Source organism: Manacus vitellinus, unplaced genomic scaffold, assembly GCF_001715985.3.
Source record: "Manacus vitellinus isolate BGI_N305 unplaced genomic scaffold, ASM171598v3 scaffold_21_pilon, whole genome shotgun sequence".
NCBI lineage: Eukaryota > Metazoa > Chordata > Aves > Passeriformes > Pipridae > Manacus > Manacus vitellinus.
Genome location: NW_021939546.1, coordinates 2486386 through 2511550, shown reverse-complemented (window position 1 = coordinate 2511550; position 25165 = coordinate 2486386). Strand labels below are relative to the sequence as shown.

At 37.8% G+C, this 25165-nt stretch overlaps 1 protein-coding gene across 1 annotated transcript; it reads right to left on the bottom strand.

Annotated features, from left to right (window-relative positions):
- Nucleotides 1-1551: 1551 nt before the first annotated feature.
- On the bottom strand, nt 1552-24951 carry SELENOF (selenoprotein F). The gene is made up of 6 exons (XM_018071988.1): nt 24916-24951; nt 24650-24817; nt 22395-22562; nt 12695-12758; nt 4934-4983; nt 1552-3248 (listed from the first exon to the last, which is right to left on the bottom strand). Exons 1-6 carry the CDS (start codon nt 24949-24951, stop codon nt 3117-3119), a joined length of 618 nt encoding a protein of 205 aa, XP_017927477.1. The 3' UTR covers nt 1552-3116.
- Nucleotides 24952-25165: the final 214 nt, after the last annotated feature.

The window sequence follows — 25165 nt, the reverse complement described above, 5'->3', positions numbered from 1 at the left end:
TACTGGAAGGTTTCCCTTAGCTCTGAAACAAATTTTTGCCTGCTAAGATCATGGTATTCAGATTCACATTGCAGGAATCTATGACTGAGCAAGTACCCAGGAAATCCTTCCAAGTAGCTTGTACACTATGCTTCAAGTTCCTCCACATCACACCTGTGTGTAAAATGAATTGTCCAACACAATTTTTTCTTAAAAGCACAGATACTCTTTTCTGCAAAAAGATTGCTTTTTTCCTTCTAAAAAGACAGGAGTAGTAGATGGACAGTTCACGTTCCAACTCAGTCATGCATGCCTGCTGCTTTTATTTGTCCTTTCATTAACTCTCTCAAGATTTGGCACAACAAGAGCATTATATAAGATTAAATAATTCTTACATAAGTCTGAGTGAATGCCTTTCATGAAGTACTGGGTGCTTATCATGGCTATAAGTAAAAATGAATCACTTCCTTTTTAAACTGGAGCTTTCAACCTTGTATTCTGTGTGGTTAATTGCCACAAGCCAAAATAACCTTTTGAGCTCTATGAATTTTCACAGCTGCAGACTGGAGAAAAAACCTCACACTGATAAATAGAAACTTAAGAATTTCCAAAAGAAATTATTCCCCACTCTAATTGCCTCTTTTAGCACAAAGCCCAACTCATTTGTGCCAGAATGTTAAATGTTCCTAGTGCATGTCGCTAGAGCCAAGACCCTGAGTATCATCTAAAGGACAGAATGAGAAAGAATAAAGCCAGGACAGTATGAATTCGATGCTTCAAGAACAGCATGGAGCACAGCCAACAGGTCAGGAAGTGTAGGTAATTAAGCTTTTGCTAGAAGCTACAGATTGAGTAGGATCAGGGCTCAGCATCCCAGGAGCAGAATCAGGGAAGACTCTAAACATGTACCTATATATAGGGAAATACAGGAATGTACCTTGTGCATGCTTTTAAACTAAGAGAATGAATATCTTTATTACAAGGCCAGATTAGTATGTGGAATAGGAATCAGCAAATCAGGAACCTAGGAGAGAAACTGGGAGAAAAGCTCATTTCCAGTCTCCTTAAAGGAGGAAACGTGAGAACAAGTACTTGGAAAGATCAGAAGTTGCAGAAACAGTACTGTGACTGCAGTCATAAAACTCAGTGATGCTGGAGGAGAAATTCTTTGGCCTGTCATCCTCCTCCACTCTGGCATGGTTATCTCCTAGTATACAAGAGTGAGTTTCTTGCTTCTGTAACAGACAAGCAAGAGCAGCAGTGAAAGACCTGGTGTGGGAAGACAAAGTCTGTGTAGGGAAGTACTGGGCTGGCAATAGGAAGACACGGAAAGAAAAGGGAGACTGAAGGTCAGAAACACTGGCTGTCATGTTAAGGAGAAGGAAGGAATCACAGAGAAGCAGAGAAAAATATTAGGTAAATATCAAATGAAGAAAACAATCTCTCTGTTGCATGATAAAGAGGACCTAAAGCTGGAGAGAAGGATGAGGTTAAAATATTCTGCTAAAACAGCACACTTAATCATCCATACAGAAACTGAAATCCCTTGCTGGCAAACACAGGAATGGGAAGTATGGAATACAGTCAGTATATTAAAAGACCAGTGGATGGCAGCATGTTTTTGCTACCAAAATACTGGTCATCATGCCACATGCTTTGGTTGTAGCTCCTCTGCTGACTAATACTTCATATATCCCAGGAACAAATCCATGTTTGACTCTAATAAGTCAGCACAAGCTGCAAAGATTTGTGCTTTTTATGTACAGATTATGTTTCTCCAAGACAGTGGTGATCACTGTTGTAGCTCTCTCACACTGAGTCATCTGGGAGGCCAGGAGCATGTTTCACAAGGACAGGAGTGAAAGACATAGCATGAGAGTGAGACATCATGTGACCCAGCTGCACGAGCCTTCTACGAGTTTAAAAGAATATTTCAGGAATAAAAACTCCGAAGGCTATGCCTAAAGAATCACCTTTGAATATTGCTCCTGATAGTTTAGTGTGGTCTCAAGTCCCAGGTTTATTGTTCTGCTATGAAGCTGATGAGTTCTTCTCCAAAGCTGGGAATAAGATCTGTAATTATAGAGATATAAATTGCTTGAGATATATTCCCAGATCTTGAGATATAAAATTATATATGAAGACAAAACCTGAGTACCACTTCAAGTCATAGCATAACACCCAGCCAACCAAAAACTGGTGAGCATTAAGTAGTTAAAGGGAAAATTTATTTACTAATTAGGCTTCAGAAAAACCCCCACATTATTCTTGATTACCGTATTTATTGATTCTAACTGGGAAAACCTGACAAGTCTTAATGGATATGACTCATTATCATATGTGCTGTCTATATTCCCTGTTCACATAAATTTCAAGTGAGAAAGAAAAATATACATTTTAAAAGAACAGTTTCTAATTTAATTTGATAAACAGGCTTACAATAAATTTCTGAAAGTTAGAAGGAAAGCTTTTCAAAACTTATAGTTCATGTTTTCTGAAGCAAAACACTTAATGTAAAGCACACCTGACATCTGACTTCCATATACCTCAGAGGTTTTCTATGTAGTCTTCACTAAAGTGTACTTACTAAATGTTTCACAGTATCAGAGCATGAGTTCCTTCATCAGCTTCAAAACCTGTGAACTAGATACTCACTGTAAACAATGCTTCTATAAAAGGACAGTTCAAATACAAAAAAAAAAGAAGAGGGCATTAGTAGCCAAGTTTCTTTGGGAGATAGAAGATTGCATTTGGTTCTGACTTCCTTAGAAAAAGCAGCAGACAAAAAGCATGGCAATCATTTCAATTATTTGAAGCTCTTCGATTTTAAGAGCATTTGTAAAAACAGGTCCAATTATAACAAACTGATATTTGCATAATTAACTTTAAAACGAGGCATTTTGTTAGTGACAAATGCATTAAGAGCTGAAATAATAACGTTAAGACAAGCTATTGTTTGTCAACTTGTCAGATATGTGTGCTGAAGCTTCCCTTCTAATTACAAGATGTTTAGTACAGCACAACAGATATTTTAAAACAAATACAGAAGCTGGAATGTGTTTTCAATTGTAGGACAATTCATCTGAGAAGATTACCATGACAAAATATGAAAAAGAGAGAGGATGGAAAGCAATGATTTATAGACGTTCTAATTTTTCACTTAGAAATTCTTCCACACTATCTGTATTCCACTTGAGGATGCTCAGTTCTTCTGCAATGTTCCCATTGTCATCCAGCAGCTTTAGTACAGGGTCAGAACCACGCACATACTGTGGGGAAAAAAAAGAAGAGCCAGTTACCTTGGGCAGGAAATGCATTCTCCATATTAACACCTCCCCTGCTCTCTAGTGATTTAAAGCAGTTCAGACTTCTGAACTTGCATTTAATGTCAAAGAGAGCAAAGTGGAGGAACAAGTCAAATGAAGGGGAGTGAGGGTGTGTGTCAGAAACATCTAATTGTTCTCCTTGGTGCACCACACCAGTTAATGCATGTGCAGAGAGGCAATGCCATAAGCCTGGCTTTGAAAGATGGTATTTACTTCAACTGTTTTAAGTTACCAAAGCTGGATTTTCGAATCAAGCAGATGAATGATCTTTCTCATGTGATCAATAGCCTTTTTACCATTTTAGAAATTTCAGACCACTTTAACATGTCAAAGTTCTATCAATTTCTAATGTAATCACATTCTTTCCTGCCATGTTGTATCTGTGCCTACTACACTTTGCTGGTAACACAATTCTTTAATGCTGCTGCAAACTCACTAAGTCACAAATATGTAACGCAGATAAAGGCTTTTAACAGTATTAAAAAGCTCTGACCATTTCAGTTTATGGAAAGATTTCCCCAGGAGTATTTCACTTTGCTTGACTGAGCTAACATAGTTGGTTTTACTTAATGAAGCTAGCGGCACCTCTAATCAGTTTTCCAAAAGTCTTGTAAAATAAATACAGATTAATTGGCACAACATTTTTTTCCTGGTACTGCTCTATACCAATCGTAGTCCAGACTGCTTTGATGTTCAATAAATCTACAAAGTTTAAAAAAAAAAGAAACAGTCAGACGTGCAGAAGGAGAGAAAGCTTTTGAAAGAAACTGGAGGACACGGAGACATGAATGTGTGAGACAGACAGAGGAAATCTGTTTTAGATGGAATCTGCTGCTGAGAAGACAAATCACTTATTGCAGCCATGCATAGCTATGAAGTGATTCCAGATGGTGCCATTTGGGGAATAGAGATGGGAGCACAAGATGCAAGAATCAAGATGTGTATCTGTGAAGTACACTCAAAGTTCACATAGGATTTTAAGAGGAAGGTGAAGTCTTACACTAGATCTGGAAACCAAAGAATTGTTGGGACTTAAGGCAGTGCAGCTTATGCAGCTTTGCATATATGCAAGTCATAAACAGCATTCAGTATATGCATTTCTATAAAGCTGGATGTTTGAAGTCTATAAAATAAAAACAGCACAATAGAACACAGCAAGAAAATTCTGAGAGGGAGGAGAAAAATATAGGAATCACTGAATGTGTGGAAATGGCAGCTCCATAAGAAAATGAGGGGAGAATAGAACAGGAGAAAAGAAAACTATGGCAGAATAAGCTTGAGTAAATCCAAGATATCCACAAAGTCAGGACAGAATGTAAGCATTCCTTACATTATTTTCCCATCTGCTATTATGGGTTACAGTATAATTTTTTTCTTGGCTTAAAACCAAACAACAATAAAATAAACCAAAACCCCACCACCACCAAAGAATTGGTACTGGTTACTGAGCAATAAACAAACTAATATAACTAGCAGAAACTTGTGAAGATTCATACTGGCAGTGCAAATATACGTCCTCTAATAAAGGATTTCCTGATCAGCAAATAGAGAACAATCCACAGGAGGACTATCTCCACCAAACTTAATTCTTCCTAACATCCCGCAAAAAAAGTTAGGCTACTACTCACCTTGATTTGCAGTCCCCTGAAGAGCTTTGGCTTATCACTCCTGACAAAAGCTATGGTTGGAGAAAAGAAAGAAAGAAAATCAAACTCTTTTCCACTTGCATTAAGTAGATTTACATTAACTTAGTATTCAACAAATTATTTCTTTTAGAATGATGCTTTAGAAGATATTTTAATGTTAAAAACCTTAATATCTTCACAAAATTAATAATGCTAAACTTATTACACCAGAGGAAGACCTATTTTTGTTGGTAATCTGAACAAGATTCAGATCTGCTTGGATTTTCCTCGAACACTAGTGCAACTGTGTCAGTCAGTTTATCTGCACGTACAACTGACAGCCTTCAGCAGACTGGCCCATATGCTGCTGTGATACGCAAATGCGAGGAGAAGCGTTAGAGCGATCAAAATCTGGCTGCAGATAAGCTCTGTGAGGGAGGCTGAGTATGACACCCATCTCATCAGCACACTCCACACACACTGCAGCAGTGCGGGGGAAAGGGCACAGAGGAAACTGTGGGTAGAGGTGTTATTCTTGCAAACAAGACAGACAATCTTGTCTTGCAGAGATCTCTGAGATTACGTGTTGAAAACCAGCAAGAAAATAAGACCAGAAAACAAGAGGAGAAGCTGGTATCTCCTCTTCTCTTGACACTCCTAAAGGCAATCAGCTTTAAGATGGACTCCATGGCCTGTCAGGCAGCTACATGGGGAGAAGTTCCCATCTGAGGTGGGGCTGCTGCTGCACAACTCCTCACTTGAAGCAAACAGTGGGTATTAACAGCAGCACAGTCTCTGTATCCCTACAGCACAACCCAGGCTTTAACTTTAACTTTGAAAAGACAATATAAATTATTTCAGGATAAATTGTGAGCATAATCCCCTCTTTCCAATACTTTACTCTAATGAATGCCTGAGTTCTAGAAGTATTTAAAATTTATTTAGAAAATACAGTCCTCATTACTCCCTTTTGCAGTCAGGCTGTGCTAAAGGCTGAGTTTAGTATCTGTATTGACATTAAGTGGATTCAGGACACTCCTGTAGTACATCAGTAGCATCTCCCCAAGGACGAACCCTTTCAGTATGGATTGACTCTTACAAAGGTGCTGGCTGCATGTTCAAGCTGCTTTTTCAAGGTTAGACCACAATGAATCTCTCACAAATGGCACTGCATCCAACTGGTCCATGGAGATGAGTTCAACCTCAGGACTAATGTTTCATACTGCCTCACAAAGTGCAGTGCTGTCCTCAGTAATTGCAGAGATGTCTCCTGGCATCTTTATACCTATCTTTATATTACTGCAGTTACCTTAACACTTTCTAACATGCTTATACAGAGTGGCACTTATTTTCTTCCCTTTTCCACTGTGCTCCCAGTACAGATCAAAATCATATACTCTGCCTGCTGCACCAACCACTACACAGTATAAACAAGGTAAAAAAATACCAATGGCCCAAGTTGCTGCCAGGCCCCTGAAGAAAATAAAACTTATTCTTGTTCCTTCTACAGGACTGCACACTAATGCCATATTGTAACCTGTACTGTCTAACAATTTCAAATAGCACTAAATAACTTGCTCACATACTGTCTGATTTAAACTCAAAGACATATTTGCAACTACAGTGTTCCCCATGTCCTTGTGACCTGTCATCTTGGCTGTCATCAACAGGAACATGCATAAAAAGTGGCAAAGATACTTCTTATGTTTTGTTAAGTCCACAAAACACTGAATTATTTCTGGAGGAATTTTTCCACATTTTTCTTCAATTTAAATCTAAAGCTGAAGTCAGCCTCTAGGGCTTTATATGAATAGGAAGTGGTAAGAAGCACTCAGCATAGTGAATAACTTTAATTGCAAAACTTAAAAATGGTAAGAGAGCACAGTAAAATGGATAAAGTTTCCAAAGCAACTCTGAACTCTAGAACTCAGTTGCATTAAAGAATAGCCTTTGGGAGTTACCTCAGGTTACAGCACTTTAAGCTTGTAACAGGTGTGAGAATTTGTTACTTGAGCGACAGATGAAAGCTCATTTGGACATGAGCGGCTGTACTCTGGCTGCAGTGTTGGACTGAACAAGCTCACATAAAATGGAAACAGAATTAGGTGGAAGAAGAAAGTATTCTATAGGCAGCATTACATTCTGTCACGTTAAAAGTAGCTATTACACACTTGTATCAATGTCAAATGTCTAAATCTTCTGAAAGCTGAAGTGCTACAGAACCTTTTTCCTGAAATTTGAGACGGCTGGAACGAAATTAGTTTCTGTAATGGCATATTTATTTCTAATGCTGATCATACTGACTTTCTGCATCAGTCACTTGAATTTGCAATGCAACAATGAAAAACACTCACTGTACAAATAATTTGTATATTCTGAATTTTAGAAGCTAAAATGGGAAACTAAAATACTGATATGCATTAAAAATACAGATTATCCCATCAAATACTTTTTTTTCCTTTCAACTAAATCAGTCCTTGAGTTGAATTAACAGCCTTTGACATGAATTGGTGAGGTCAGGAAGTCAGATACAGCTAGAGTGCACACTGTGTGTTTAGGACACACAAGTGCTTGCTCATCATGGGATGTGGTATATATGCTCCACTTCAGCCCTGCCCCAACAGTTTCTCCTCTATGCCCTGACATCAACGTTGTTGCTTCCTTTGTCTAAAGGGTACTTGCACGTCATCTTTACACCATCATTTAGTACTTTGATGTCTAATACTGAAATCCTAGTTATTTCCCCATTTTCTTCTCTCTGGATCAGCTTTAGAAATTACACATCACAGAGAAACAAGCATTTCTCTAATCCATCCACGGGTGAGCAGGGGAGGCCTTTTCCAATTTGACTCCTGTAAGATGAACTCTGAGCTTGGTGCCATGACACAGTGTTCTGGTGAATTAAACACCAGACTACAAGAGCTGTTCTACTGACAGCTTTGCAAAATCACTTTACCTTATGCTCTTTTAAAACATGTGCAATACCAAAGCACACGCCTTCTGTTGGAAGGCACTCCTGAGGTGTTCCTACAGAGCAGACTGTATTGCCACACAATCAACTACAACTAAAAGGTCAGAGAAGGATCAGGTCTCTATGATCATTTTAAAGCCTGCCCCACACCAAACAGTTTTGCAGAGGTAATAGTGAACAGTGCTTCTAAAGACCTAAAGGCAGCCTCTACCTATGAACATAGTAGAATGGAGAACTCACTGCTATTGTTATAACATCCCTTTGTTTTGATATATAACACCTCTTTGTTTTAAGAAAGTCTGTGAAAACTAGTTCTGTTGGGACTAAAGCCTGGAGTCCTAAGTGGAGATTATTAAGGACATTAAGCATCACCGTGGCCCAAACAGCAAGTCTATGTATATGCACACACACCTGCACTATCCTCTTAGGTACAGCAGGATACAGCAGGAGTCTGACCCAGCATGGGCATGACACCACATCTCCCCAGGCACAACGAAGAGTTGTTCTGAGTTAATTTCAATAAACAGAAAGCAAATGTAATATTACTTCAGATAAGCTATTGAAACAAAGGGTAGTCTGCTTATCTGGTGCTGAATTATTAGCCACAAGCTGTTTGAAAGTAAAAAATTTTACTGGAAACACAAGTTTGTGCATAATGTCACAGAATTGTACATAGAAAAGGCACAAAGAACTTGACCATTTTGTACCTGAAATGAACTTGAATTAAAAAAGGGGTTTATTGAGACATTGCCAATTATCAAGTGCTAAATCTATGAAAAAGAAATGCAACCAAAACAAAAGGAAGAGCAATAGAGGCATATTTTATGAAGGCAGGAAATCCCAACATTTAATAATGTCACCAATAGCTAAGCATTGCTAAGACAACCAGCAATATTTGCTCAAAATGTGAATATGTAAATCACTGGCAGTACAGGCAGACCAAAAGCATTACTGTCTTTCCTCAGACTCTTTAAAAATTTGTTTTGGGGACAAATACATGCTCTGCAGTTTTGAAGATGGCATGAGCCTGCTTCTAAAGATACCATGAGAGCCTTGCAAAAAGACTGAACTGCAGTACACATCAAGCACTCATTCACATTTTAATGACTATAGCTCTTTACCTTCCAGGGACTTCAGTTTGAGATAAAAATTTAAACTTAAGAATTCATATGGCACATCAATAACTACTATTTGCAGTCTGTTAATCAAGTTACAATGCAGCTGTTCATGGTTTTATACAAAGCACCACATGCTTTCAGAAACCAATCCAAGACAGAGCTCCAATCAAGCCTGAAGAACAAACTTCACAAAACCCCAAAGACAGGGTACTTTGTATAAGCAGTTGGGCAAGAGACTTTTCTGAATCTGAAGAGAAGTATTGTTTTAATTTGTGTATCATCTGTTTACAAAAGATTATGATAAAGTGATGCATGTCTCCCATTATAATATCCACATTTCTTAGCAAGTGTTCTACTAATGCTTCTATCAATGCAAGATTTAAGGTTAATATAATTTTCTGACTTTCTTTCATCAATATTTATGAACTACAGATTAAAATAACTAGGAAATGAGTGATCTTACCTCATACAATAGTCCCAAAAGAAATTACATTTTAGTAGCTAAAAGAATTCCCCTCACACTTGCAGAACTTTGGCAATATAATAGTGCTTACTGACTCTGAAGTCAGAAGGTCTAATGTAGCTGGCTACTGTATGAGTTCAAGGATTAAAGACTCTGTTTCCATAACAGATTTGCTGGGAGCACATCCATTTCTTAACTTAGAGTCACACAGGGAGAGGTGAGAATTATTTTATTGGTAAAACAAGAATTCAGAGAAATACAAATGAAATGTTCAATGAAAAAACCCATCCCAATTCAGTTTTTGTCAAACAAACTAGAAAGAATGTAAGAGTCTAAACACTGATCTCCTATCTCATTGTGAACAGAACACAGTTGCCACTGAAAACTCAACTTAAAATAAATATGCTGGATTAATCACTGACCCTGATAATTTACTATTCTATTCCAGAGTCTTAGCTTTATGGGTGTCAGCCAAAAACTGTCACATTTTGTGTTACTTGGTATAATAAGGTATTGCTTCATCTGTGAAACTTGTCACTTAGGTTTTCAATGTTTCAAAAGCACTTTGATGGAGTGATTTTAAACAATAAATATTTAAGAACAGTTTTACAGAGAACAACTTCAAAATATATGTAATATAGGAATTAGAGTACAGTATTTATAAGGGAGCAATTTATTTTTAAGGGAAATTTATCAGGAAAAATAGTTCAGTACTGAACTTAAAAGAGATGTACAGAAATGTGGTTTATTACCAGACTTATCACAAGAAGCTATATTTGAAAACCCTAATAGACATCCTTGGCCATATTCACAAAAGCATTTAGTAGTTTGCTGTGACATTACAAAGAATAACATCCAGTTTAAGACTGAGATAATCTTGCTGAAGACTAGACTTTTTCATCCTCTAGCTGAGGACCAGATTTTTTTCATCACTTCTCACTTCTTTGCTCTCCCAGTATCTACAAATATATTCCATATGTAATGATTCTCACATTTCAGGCACACAGGTGTATTCAGCAACTGTTATAGCTAAAAATTATATAACCAGTAATTCTGAAAGAAGCCTTGATACAGAAGGACTACAGAATATTGCATTTAGTAACCACGAGCAACTTACAGTTTTTCCCAACTGTGTAACTTTTACAAACCTTTATTAATCAGCTGATTTTAATCCCTAATTATTTTAAAACGTGAATCTCATAATTAAAAAAAAAAAAAAACCAAACAAAACCAAAACCAAAATAACACTGTTCACTCTTTGGTCAGATAAAACATAATCCAGAAGTAGTCTGAGACACATCAAGTCTGTGGGACTATGCCAAGTGACAAAACAATTTACACAGGTACTTAAAGGTACTTAACTTCACAGTTACAGGAGTAACATACACTAATCCATGTATTCTAATACATACACACCCCTGCAATTAACAGCATCATTTTGTGTATATTCTGGAAAAAACCCCAAACACACCCAAACAAACTTTAAAAAATCCTCACAGAAGCTATGGAAAAGAAATCAGTTATTTGTGATGAGACCTGTCAATGACAGGCTACACAGTTCAATGAAGCCTACCAAGACAATGCTTCAAAAGCAGCAGCGTGACTTTCAGGCAACCTAACTTCTGCAGCAAACATCCAAGTGAAAAGTTGAAATAAGAAACACTTCTTGAATGTTAATGTCCTAAGATGGAGACATTAGATACTGTTTCTGAGAGAAGTTAAAATCAAAGAGAAAATCTAAGTAAAAGTATTCTGAGACTAATAGTAGTGTGAAGACAAATACTAACTGGAAGAATATATTCTACCGCTTTTTAAGATTTTTAAGTATGCTCTTAAAATATATCCCACCTTCTGACCTATTCTAATACCCTAGCAGTAAATTTGGTCAAGAAAAACTTAGATTGAGAAACTGCAGAAATCGGTGATGAAAAGGCAAAAGAGAAATTTAAGTGCGCTACTCAGTCCTTTTTTAATTCTTATTGTACCAAAGAAAAAGGGATAGTCAAACTAGATATCTACTTAAGAAACACTGAAATTTATTCAGCTGTGGTAAAGCCACTTACTTTTAAAAAGTAAGCTATATGATTAATGGACCGTAAATATTTGAGCAAGTTCAGATAACCAAGGACTGAAAGGAAAAAAAAACCTATTCAAAATTTTCAAGTTTTTCCTTTTGCACCTTTCCAAGTCTTTGGAACACATTTCATAGTGTGAGGGACGTTCCCTTTTAAGGTCCTACACATGAAGATAATGGAGGACATATTGCAGGCTGGGGTCAGGCTAACAGATTGAGCTTTTTCTTCAAACCTGTAGCTCAAAGGAGCACTTAACTGTTACAAATTCACAACCATAAAGCAGCTGAGTGAATGGGCAACTGTTGAGAATGTTTTTATGTTTGCTAAATTTGAAGGGTCATGGAGATAATAGGGACTCCTGTGCTTACAAAGTTAATCTCCTCATGCCCCTGAAAAAGGACAAGTCATTTAAACAATTCTTATTTTGACATTTTAAACAGTGGAAAAGAGAAAATAACTTTGCTCTGGTCTTGCAGTCATTCAACTGAACTATGTGTGGGTACATGTGACAGGCTGCTGCATAACTTACATAAAACTGTAACCTGTTTTAAACCCCTTTCTTTGTTTTTTTTTTTTTTTACTTGTTTGTCAGCCAACCTTTAAACAGGCAGGTATTAATACTGCCCATGGCAGATGGAAACATGCTGTTTGTGCAATTTTTAATTCTAAAGCTAGATTAGACTTTACGTCCAACTATGTCCAAAGTACAGTATTAGGGTCTTCATCACAGGAAAACCCCCCCAAATAACCAAAGTACTGCTATCACCTAAGCTCTTCCCCAGTTTATAAGAAAAGTCCAGTTTGAAATTTCTCACAGATTCTTTTCCTGCTGCTTCCTCCCACCACACACTGATGGTACTGATTTTCCTTTTACACTACTGTATTCCATTCCCTTTAGTTGACTGTCATTATCCATTGATAAAACAATTACACAGCTGTGAAAATAAAGTAGTTCCACAAGTGCACAATATAAATTCATCTATCAATTATTGGAGACCAGTTCCATGAGTCTCAGGTCAATGTAACTTTACTGATACACTAAATTTATGACTACTTGCAATAGTACTTAAAAGTACATTTTGTCATTCAGCTGTGACAGTATTTCATATTTGAAAGAACAGCAGTGGCTTTACTTACCTTGGACTTGAGGGAACCTTCCCAATTTTCATCCACATACCTCTAGGACAGCTCCTGCATAAAGCTGTAATAGTAAACAGAAGCTGTTAATGACAAAAATAATCTAAATTATTAGTTTATATATGGTGTGTTATCTGTTGAACTATTTCTCTTTAAGGAGACAATATGCTATTGCCTTGATGCCCATTACAAATAAGATACTAAACAGAATCACAATTCCAGACCTGTCTCTGATTTATGCAACAACTGACTGTTCACTCAAGATCCATGATAATCTTCATTCATTATACTAAAAATGTAAAACCAGAAAAAAAAAAAGATAATTTGAGATACACAGTTGCTGTAAGCAAAGCTTCATTTAAAAAAAAAAATTGCAATCAGACACGTTACAATGGGAATTATGGGCTAGGAACTGGAAAACTGTTTCTTCTTTCCCTAAGATATTAACAAAGTCTCAGAAATACATCTTCATTTCAGAATAGGAATACTCTGAATTCAGGTCCAAACTCAATATTTGCCTAAATACTGTGAATTAGAACATAAGAAATACTCTAATCACTTGGAGGGAAATTACAACTTCTCCCTTGGTGTGAACTAATCAATGATCATTACTTAAATGGGAAACTGAACAGAAAATGTTACACTGCATTATCTGTTCAGAACAGCAGCTCAGAAATTGGTTCAACTACAGATACATTTTCAACTAGACATGCGATTTAAGATAAAATCCTAAGATTTGACCGTTAAAACCCTGAAGTACTATGAAATAGTACTCAAGAGATCAAAAATACCAGATTTTTATAAGTTTTTTCACCACTCAAATAAAGGTTTTAATTAAAAAAGGCAGTGATAAACAGCTCAGATATTAGCTTGCATAATTAAAGTTCCTCTGGAATTAAAACATGAAGCAATTGCAAACATGGAGGAAATACAGAACAGTGATAAGCTTCACTTACCTTGTCTCTATTTGTTATTCTTTAAAAAACATTCAATAACAATTCTATCAGCCATCCAAGATTTAGATATTAGTTTGCACACTCACTAATCCAACGAACATTTATACTGGTTCTCTCACACTGACCGTTATCTGCACTTTTCTATCAAGAAGTCAGTATAAGGAAGTGGACAAAGGAATAAATAGCCTTCTATCTACTTAATTAACTATTTTATGCAAGTGTATAAGTAAGCATACTCAAATGTAGGACAATGGTCAAATGAGCATTTCTGAATTCTCATTACTCCACATAATTCTAGTAGTTATTTTCTTCCTTTCAAACAAGGATTTTTATGGAACAAAATCACTGTAAGAATCCAAAATATGTAAGACATTTTGTAATTACTCACTACTCCCAGTTTGTAACTCCTGGCCAATATCTGATAGAAGTTTAACAAAGAAAACAGCTCAATTATTGATGTCCAAATTTTGAGCTTGTAACTCTGCTGTAATTGAAACCCAACTGTGCTGGTACAAGAAAAGTTTAGATTCATGCTGGGACAAACAGCTGCTATCTCGATGGCTAGACCAGAATAAAAGAAGATTCAATTGGCTTCACTTATAACTCTAAACAAAGGTGTCTTTTGCAAGAAGCACAGGTTTATTTGCATCACTTAGCCCACTACAAAAAGCACACTTGTTAATAGTATCTACTGCTGCTACCATCTCATTGGGTCCAGAGCAGATGTTCTCCAAAATTCCTTGTGAAGGCAGTCACTGTGTTCAAGCATTACTAAGAATGACATGTATCACTCAGTATGGAGGCATATAAACATCTAGAGTCAGTCCATTACACAATGCTTAACTCATCAGTTAGTTCATTTTAAAGTAATGCTTCACTTGTTTAAGTGAAGTTTAGTACTACAAAGAATGAAATAAAGACCCTCTAAACTATTACTAGTGTCCATGTTAACGTCCAAAGCAAATGCTGTTATGATTTCCAGGCTGATTCATGCCTGTATCTATAAAAAGAACTTAGGTTTTTTTGCAACATTCTAATAGCATGCTTTCTGTCTTTCTATTGTGACAATATCTGAACTCTTCCCTCACCTTTTCCAAAGCATCAGCTTGAGTTCAATTTCATTCAAAAGCTTTAGTAAAGCACCTGAACCTCTTGTTACAGTTCGTACTGATGTAATCAAGATGGCTCTGCACAACTGAGAAGAGGAAAACCACACAATGGGTCATATTTGCTTTAATGAAGAAGGAAAGTGGCAATTACAGCAGAATACCACTATTTACATAAGAATTGTGCTAAATAAAAATAGGCATTGTAAAAATAATTGTTCCAGTAAGTAAAACCAAGGAACTTTAACTTGGGTGAAAGGAAACATTTCACCTGCTCTTAGGAAGGGAACTGAAGCAATTTCTGCAAGACAATTCCAATGGTGTCTCATTTATGCACAGATATGGTGTTGTTATCACAGTTTCTCATGGTGAACACTGCAGAAGAAAAATTGCATTCCTGCTATGTAACCATTACTGTTTACAGGAACTCAGATCAAACTGAACTGCAAAAAGTGATACGTAACACAGAATGCTCCTTGATCATAATAAAGTTATGCTAGATCAAAGGTGACAAAAAAGTTGCATAAAATACAAAAAGTTATACCTACTTTTACTTCTATGACACCAATGTCTTGCAGACTGCTTTCTTCTAACCAATGACTAAGCCTGACCCTGCCTAACACAGATTACAAAGTGTCACTCAAACTGGATTTGTGCAGTTGTTTGCAATCAGCTGAAAAAACCATAGTATCAGTACGTCTTAAGAAATCAAATGGAAGGGGTTGTTAAGATAAAGCCACACGATGGTCAATAGCTGCCTCATGGTATCTGGATTCTCCCTGATATCTGTGTATTGTTCTCTCCTAATATCAAACTGTTTAAAAAGTACAGTCAAGCTCTGAGAATAAGCAGTAAAGCACAATTTATGACTACAGCTAAAACTCTGGAATTTTTGCTTGCCTCAGGTACAAAACAATCTTCTACTAAATATTGACCAACAACTAGTCTCTTTCCAATGCAAACAATTTTTTTATGAAACTCACTGTAATTTTGATTTCATATTATATAATAAGCAGATCTGATGAAGAGACCTCCTTATATCCAATCAACTCAAACTATCGTTTTATTTCAAAAAATGTCAGGAAAATACTGATATTATTATTCTTAATGGCCTAAATTGCTTGGTATGTAAAAACCGGTACTGTTGGAAAATAGGGTGAATGATCTCTTTTTTTGAAAAGTGTGCAAATTTTTACTGTGTTCCATCCATCCACCCAGAAAGCATGATCAATATTTGTTCTTCTGAGAAATTGAGTTATAACAAAAAGAGATTTTGTTGCAAGTTTCTTCTGCGTTTTCCTAAACTCCTCTAACTACCAGCTCATTTGTGACTTTTAGTAGAAAACTAAATTACTTTAAAAAAATATACACTGAGATATAAACTATAAAATATTTTTTCTTCTATGGGAGACAATGCATGGTATTTATATGGACAGTTCAAAGTTTTCAAAAATCACTCTAGTCTTTCTGTTTCCTGGAGGCAGAACATGAGTAAGAATCTGTGAGTTAACAGAGAACAGTCAAGAAAGCCTCACTGCCAGGAACATTATGAATTACTGTTCTGTGATACAGAAAGCCAGTAAAGTTATTACTACACACACATCATTCCAAACTGATGTCATCAGTAAATTTAGCAACAAAGCAACTTCTCCCATTGACAACTCATTATCCTGTGAAGGGTGATGCCTAACTCCAAATAAGAGTTAGGAAACAGAGTCTAACAGTCAAAAACCACTTAAGTGAATCAGTGCTATTCCTGTGATCAGTGGTATGTATTACAGGCAAGTTCCTCTGAACTAAGCTCTCATTTATTTGCAGAGAAGGAAATTCCAACTGAATATGAGGGTGAAAAAAAAGTCACAATGAGGATGTTTAAGCACTGAAACAATTTACTAAGAAAGGTTGTAGAATCTGCATTCTTGGAGATCCTCAGAACTTTGAGTTCTGCTTTGAGCAGCAGACTCAACTTTTTTATTCTGTACGTACAAAACACAGTGGTGCATTAGTGTTACATTCTCCAGAATACAGGAAACATGTCATCCATTTAAGTGTTTTATTTTTGTGTTTAACAGTATCCTCCTTGCAGGATTATTTAAATGGTTTTGCTGTTTAAATCCAATAACCACTGAAAAATTCCAAAACAACTTCAATTTCTGGCAGACTATCTTTGTTAACTTTGCTGTATGAAATGGTTTGGTGTAAGGTCATGTGAGCAAGAGATATGGCACAAGGGTGAGAGAGAAAATGCAGAAGCTGAGCAACCATCAACTTTAGACCTCTGGAACTTGGTGGTGTGAACACCCAATTTCAGTGGAGGTGGAATAGAAAAGAATGGCAGAAAAAGGGCTCCTGTGTACAGGCTCTCACTTGGACCTAATGTGCAGAATTAGGCAAGTAAAAAAGTAGAAAGTTAATAGTTCAAGTTTCAATTTTGGAATATACCATCTGATTGTATCTAAGCATCTACTTACCTCTAGAAGTATAATCCCTGAACATCTCTTTTATTCTCCAGAATATATGCTTTTATTAAAAAAGAAAGGGCCTTAGAGTTGAAAAGAGAACAGATCTCATGAGCTATTCATTTGACCTCACACATTTCATTAATTTTGAAACCTTTAATTTTTGAAGTTTTTTCAACAAATTTAGAGTCAAATGCCAGTACTTTATCTAGATGAAGGTCAGCCTTAATTAGCTGAACCTAATCCATTCACTAGCGTAGATGCACATCAACAATTTAAACTCATATTTAGCAAATTCAAATTTATAGTTTCCCCAACGTTTTCTTTTTCACTGATAAGACTCGATAGAGGTCTCCCACAGGTAAGGCTTGCCCTGTTACAGACAGATAATGTATTTTATCTCAGTTTATCTGACAGACATGAACCTTTGGTGAATCTGAGCCAAACAAAAGATGGTAAATTTATGTCTTAGGCACTGACCAGCTATCTGCACCTTCCTTATCTAGGACTACTGTTTGTCAACATTAATTTTCACTGCTGATAACATCATGTACAGAAGGAAGGGAAAGACTGTACATGGTAAAGTTCTTGAGAAGGACATCCACTGCAGCACATTTTTATTACAAGGAATGGTTGTGCATAATATTCTGAAGCAGCAGTACTCTCGTAAGAGACTGTCTCAATTAGAGGGAACGCAGTCAGCTCAATTCCCCTGATTTCCCTATCAATACTTCCCATCAAATTATTCCTGTATGGGACACTTCTTAGTTAAAAGCAAACTTTGAAGGGAGATGATATGACATATTAGATGTAATTACAGAGTTCTGATTATTTACTCGAGTGTTAAACAAAATATGCTGTCATTGAATTACACTATTTTTAAAGTCACACTTGATAAAAAACAACGAACGTGAACCATTTTTATGTACCATGTTATAAATAAGGAGTACAGTTATGTAAAAGCACAATTTGTTTTTTTACAAAGCAGTCAAAAGACTTTACAAAACACATCAAAAGACAGAAAAAGATGTGGGTTTTGAGAAACAGCTAGAAGTAAACTAAAATTCTAATTTGTTTCCACAAGCATTGATATGACTTACAGTTACATTACCCCACTGAGATGTCAATGCATTCTAAGGAGTTCTCTGTTTTTAACCATCGAGTTGAAAACTAGGAGATGAGATTGCTTCACTGGAACTATTCATATTAAGAGCCTCTGGCAGAACAAGCAGGCAGCCAACAGTAATTTGAGTGTAGCACTTTAATTAGTGAAATGAAAAGAAAAAAAAACCCTGAAAAATGAACGTAAATTGGGTTACACAGGAGTAGCCTGAAGCATTAAAAGCACTTCAAGTTATTCTACTTCCAGTAATTACTGTGAGTTTTGTAAACTATTCTGAGTTTTAAAAAGTAAGTCTCAACAAGAATGTCACCTTATTTCTGCTTGTAATTTATAACAGCACACTTAAGAAGCCTGTACATGTAAAAGGGCAGAATTTTAAGAAAGCTTTCCATTTGATTTTTTTTTCACAGAAGTAGCACATAGTCATAATGACAATGGTCATGTTTATTACTAATATTACAGCAAATATCTATTTCATTTCACAGAGGGATCCAATGCTAACTCTATGCAAAGAAAGGGTTTTAAATTATGGCCAAGATACATCATAAAGAGAACATAAGTAATATTCATCATAATGAAAAAGGGGTTCAGAGTTCAGGCTGCACTTTCAACAGATCAGAAGTTCTGTGTTTTTGCAGCACTGAAACAGACCAAATCATTCATGCCTTAAAACGACTTCCCACAATTTCAAGTACCAAGGACTTTCAAGGAAAAGAATGGCTTGATGCAGTGAAAACGATACCATCTTCCTGCAGAAATGTCCAAGTACCTGATTAAGTACAGCACTCGTTACAATGTGACACTGGGGAACAGGCGTGCAAATAGGCCTATGCCACACCTTCTGATCAATGTAACTGCAGTGCAGACACCTCTACCCAAATGGTAAGCAGAAATCAACACCAAAAATCTAGGAAACATTCCACTGTTGTGATTCGACTTTTCCCTCAATTTTCCAGAGTGTTATAGTATGCACTTGCAGGATTTTCTCCCCAGGTGGTTCTCCCTTTTCAGCATTTTTCAAGATGTTGAGAAAACACAGTATTTAAAGTCTCTAAATACTGCTATTTTCTAAGTCTCGTCCACTCTGTCTACTGCTAGTGGGGTTGTGTCTATAGCCTTGCATTAACTTCCTCCCCTCTCAGAGCGCAATAATCCATTTCAAGTTTCTGAAATATTTTAGTTACTTATATTGTTACATCTATTACAAATTTGGTGAGAAATAATCCTAAACTTCTCATTACCTTAGCAATGCAGAGGCTAGATATTTCAATAAATGATTAAACCATGCTTTGACAATTCAGCATATTTTGATAACCCTGAATACACGCAAGAAACTTGCTAAAAATCTCAGGACTTTTAGACTTTTTGCTTAAACTTGTGGAATGGAGCAGTCTCCATCTCCATGGAACTTCAGAATTATGCATATAGACTTCTGTATCACTGTTTGCCTTGTTTCACAGCAGAACCATAAACTATTTCGAAATAGCATAGGATAGACACGCGTGACGTTACCCATGACAACTTGCCATCTGAACCATCCACTTTCATTACTCAACTTTTGCTTACACCTGATGTTGTGTTTTCTAAGTCACCAAACACCATAACGCTACAACATGACAAGTACTTGACAGTAGAAATTTAAAATGCTGAAGTTCAACACATCTCCATGAGTGAAAATATATTTCAAAGCTCCATTTGGACATACTGATAACTTGTGCGGGTTGTAGCAATCCTGCACAGTGCAACTGGGAAATTTAATGTATTGCACATATTGTTGAGATAAATCTAAGATTATAATACACAATTAATGGAATATGCTTATAGCTATGTCTGAAATGATCACACAGACTAAGTGAAGCTGCAGATGGAGTGCAGCTATTTTCAGCTACTGCAAAATATGGACAATCTCTCCTGCTACTACAATTTCATGCACAGTTAGCTTCACCTCCATTTCATCCTTCTACATTTTACACACCAGCAGTATTCTGCATCTGACAGACTGAGGCTTAAAACTTGCAGCTGTCTAAAGCAATACTGTTTAAGCTAGCTTCTGAATTAGTGTGAAACTGCATACAAAATCTCTAGAGGAAGAGAAAATAACCAAAACATGTTCTTCATTTTACCCACAGTCCAATTCTGAAGTAATTAAAATATTTCACTGGACAGGTGTCAGCAGAAGTTTGGAGCAAGACAAATTCTGGGTAACAAGAGTACCTCACAGCTATTTTCCACAATCTCAATTCACAAACCACTGGACCAATAACAAAACCAGGATTAATAAACATCTTTCAAGGCTATGAAACAGTTCAAATCTGTAAACATCTCATTTGAGGTTGCACTGATACCATGCAGCACAAAGTATTTTTAGCCCTGAGGATATTTCACAGATCATTTGTGAAAAGTAGCAATTACATAAAAATTCTCAGATAGATGTCCTATCCCCTTAAACTTTACATTCTCATTTAGAACTCAGGCACAAGTCACGCCATAAATTAACTCCTGCTTTCCCTGTTTCTAATATTTGCCACACATGTGCAAAGAGAATTAAATTCAAATCCTGAGGCTGGCCCTGGAATTCTTTAGTTTGCAAATCCGGTTGTAGCACAGACTATGAACATGCTGTCCCACGCCATGGGAGCAAATACCTGCTCATATAACGAACAAGCTCCGTCACGTACGGGAATCATGGCTCAGAAAAAAGACTCCTGTACTTTGAGGATGTTCAAGCACGTAGTCACAGCATTAGCAAAACCCAGAGCATCACTGCTCTGGAACTCAGCAACGTACAAGGCTGCAAATCAGCAATTCAAACATCTTACATCAAGATGTAGGTTTTCAGAGTAAGATTAAAAGTTCTACAAGCAAGAGGGTATGAAAAAAACCCTTTTAAGACTTTTGACATCCATTTACTCTTTACTATCAAATTTTCATTAGAAAGAAGATTTCTATGGTAACCTGAAAAAAAAAAAAGAGGAAATGGGAAAAACTATAGCTAAAGGCAGCATTCAGTTTTTCTATTCTGCATGCATATCATGAAAATTAAGAAGCTACTATAAATTACATTGTTAATTTTTATGTAATAGTAAAATCTTAAGGTCAATTACAGGCAACTGTTGCAAACAGCACAAGTCAATCCAAACTGTGATGATTCTCAATACAATATGTTAAGATAATATTAACATTTCTCCCAACACTAATTTTCCACTGGCTAGACTTCAAGAGAAGTTACTGACTACAAGCTTAAAAAAAAAATTAAAACCACAAAGCAATCACCAAATCTGAAAAACGCATTTCTAAGAAGCCGTAACAGTATAAAAAAATATCCACTTTCTTAAACGGCATTCATAAGAATATTAAAAATGATGCTATAATCTTAAATTACCACATATTAGAAAATATGTATTCTTTTCAAGAACTCTAAAAATTCTTCCTTGATGACATACCTTAAGGAACACAGATATTTATTTACTACAGATAAAGGAAAGCTTTTGCCTTAATTTAACTGACTAAAGTACAGCATGGGCTCTGAGCAAGATCATTCCCAAAATATCTAGCTGTTCTCACTGCTGCAGAATGGAGTTGAGCAGTCCTGCTTCTGTCAGGTTTGTGCCACTTCAGGAGCTGACCTGGCAGCTGCACCAGCCTTTTGTTCCTCAGGACTGAGCTAAGCTGTCCTGGCCATGATATTATGGGTCAATGACCAAGCAAGGGCCGTGATCAGTATCACCAGTCTCCTTACCCTCTTCTTTTGCCCTCTTCAAATTCCATACATCTTCCCCTTCAGAAAAGCTGGACATAGTTCCTAAATATGGTCACTTCACACCAGAGAAGAGCTGCCAAAGAACCAAAGATTCTCCTGTTCATACAGGGACATTATTTTAGAGCACTATGGCAAGTCTGCAAATCTGGATCCTATATATGTACATTGGGCTATGAATAAAATGTTGCATTTTCCTCTTGAAAGTATAATGCAGACTCTCATGTATTTTTAAAATGCAAAGTTTCATAAACATAACATGTTGAATTATTCCACAAAGGATTTGGTCCAAAACTCACCTTTCTAGTTTCCAACTGAGCTTCTTCTTGGCAGCACTCCCTGCAGAATGGATCCAACTGATTCAGATTGAACTGTCCAAGAAGATTGCAAGAACTGCACAGCAAGTTACTGGAAAAGCCCAGCTCTCTGCAAGCTTCTGATGACAGCTGTGCTCCATATACACTTACCTGAAAGTCAAGACAATGACATTTTTAGCATTAATTTTTTTTTTTAAAGAAGACTTTAAATGCTTTAATGATGAGAAAGAACAACTAAGTCTCTTGTGACTGTTTTACAGTAAAGCCTAACAGTCAGCCCACAGGTTCAAAACACCACCTTATTTTGAAATCTTGAACTAAGAGTCAATTCCAGACAGTCATAATATGTACATTTTGAGGTATCAGACCTGCCAAAATTAATTTATATACACTTCTGATAACTCTACTGTTTTCCTATTCACAAGTTAAGAGAAAAACCCAGACATAATGAATCAGCTGAAATGCACATGGCTACAGCTTTCCAAAGCCTGCTCTTTCAAAACAATTGCAGTAAATTTCATATCACTGAAAACACTCTTCTAAAGTAAGCATGGGAAAAACACAACCAGGGAGTGACTACACAGACCAAACTGCTCAACAAGGAAAACAAGTAGGATTTTAACTTCATGTTTGCATTAATGTTAAAGGGAAATTACATATGAAAAGTGGAAGTGTAGGTAAAAACCTGCAATTCTGATTTTTTAGTAACACATTAAATAGGCAATTCAATTCCATGGCTTCTATGTAAAACACCAGTTCTGCTTTTTATGGGCAGCAAAAATAATGTCACCAACTGTCACAGCACTTAAAATGACATTTGGAGTTTGTTTTCGTAGAATTATTAAGGTTGGGAAAGACCTCTAAGGTCATCGAGTCCAACCATTAATCCAGCACCACCGTGTCCACCACTAAACCATAGCCCAAGTGCCACATCCACACACCTTTTGAACACTTTCAGGGATGGCGATTCCACCACTTCCCTGGACAGCCCATTCCAATGCCTGACCACCCTTTCAGTGAAAACATTATTCCTAATATCTAAACTAAACCTACTCCGGTGCAACTTGACGATAAACCCTGCCAAAGATACATTTTAATTATTGTTTACTTATTAAATTTATGATGGAAGTACCTAAAGCAGTTTTCTTGCACCTTGCTGTTTGCCATTCACCCCTTTCATGCTTTACTGTCATTTTTTTCCTTACTTTTGGATCTGTTCACCTTGGAGCAAAAATGGTGTTCCTGGCATTGTCACTTTGCTTCCATCAGCCACACCCCTCACTTCTTTCCCCAGCAGACCCCCAAAGCACTTGCAAACATAAGGCCGATACTCTGTGCTTTGGGGAAGTGCAGTGGGAACCAAGCAAAAACCAAACCGGGTATGAAAATAAGTAAAGACTCCCTTACAAGCGAACACTGCAGGGAAGAAGTTTTGGTTACACAACAAGCTCAAAACAGCTTGAGAACAAAACCATAGGGAGGGGAAGGAAAGAAAAATAAATAGAAGGGAGAAGTTCTCTCTCCTCCTTATTTTCCCTCAATTTTTAGGACCTTAACTATTATATTATCCTGAAACAGTAAGTGTAAATAAAAAGAACCCTCACACTTCAGAAGCTGAATTCTCAACAGAACGAGATAAAAATATTTAGTTATCACAATACCAGTTACTTAGCATCACAATACCAGGGATGCGCCTCATTTCAGCGGCATTTTCTCCTTCAAAGCTTTGACTACAAATACACGTTGCACTATTGCTTTGCTTTCACACCAGATACATTAAAGCAAAAGCAGCACTGATACAAAGTGTGAAGCAGAAACCAGCCTCCAACAAGGAGAGCAGAAGCGGTGGCGGAGGCAGGAGAGTAACGGGATGGGCAGAGAGCGGCCGCCGCCCGCCCCGGGACACGTCTCACTCCGCCCCGCCACCCCACCCTCGCACCGCCTCTTTCAGGAATCGCAGGTTCCTCTCGCGTCTCGCCGCGCACGATGCTGGCCCAGCTCTCCAGCCGCCTTGCACCCCAGGAGCCAGAAGGGCCAGAAAGGCCAGCAGCCAGCGCCGCGCCCACGGCTCGGCCGCCGCCATTCGCGAGTGTGGGGAGCGGGCCTTCGCAGCGCCGCCGGGCCGCGCGAGAACCCCGCCCAGCGCGGCTGACCGGGACACTGCCTGATGCGGGAGAGCACAGATCCGCTCCCAACCCCCGGCACCGCCGGCAGGAACAGCTAACGCAGAACATCACCTGGAATTCTACGGGAAATATATGTTCACAGCAGGGCTTCGCAGCGAGGTTAGAGAAGCTGCCGTTCCTAAGCCCTGGTCGGGCACTGCGGGCGCAGGCCCAAATAAGGCCCTTACTCCTTTCTAGGGAGTTGCTGCCATCCGGCACTTCTGCCCCCGGCCTCGGTGACTGACAGGCAATCTGACCAATACCATTTTGATTTTCCTAAGCGCCGTGGTGCCTATGCCCAATGAGCGTGGGCAGGTGGGCGGGACGTCAAGACGTACACTCCAATCAGGAAGGGACGCATGTAGGCGGGACATGGCTCCGCTCCGGCAGCTCAGAGCCGGGGAGGCGGGGCCAAGGCGTTGGGGAGCGGGCATCTCATTGCGCAGGACCAAATCGAGTTGCGGAGAGCGGGGTCGGTGACGGCACCAGCCAATGGTGGCCGGGGGGCGGGGTCCCACCGGCGAGGCGCGGCGCGGGGCGGGCCGGCCGCGGCGCGCCGGCTGGCGTTCGGTTGCTGAGCACACGCGG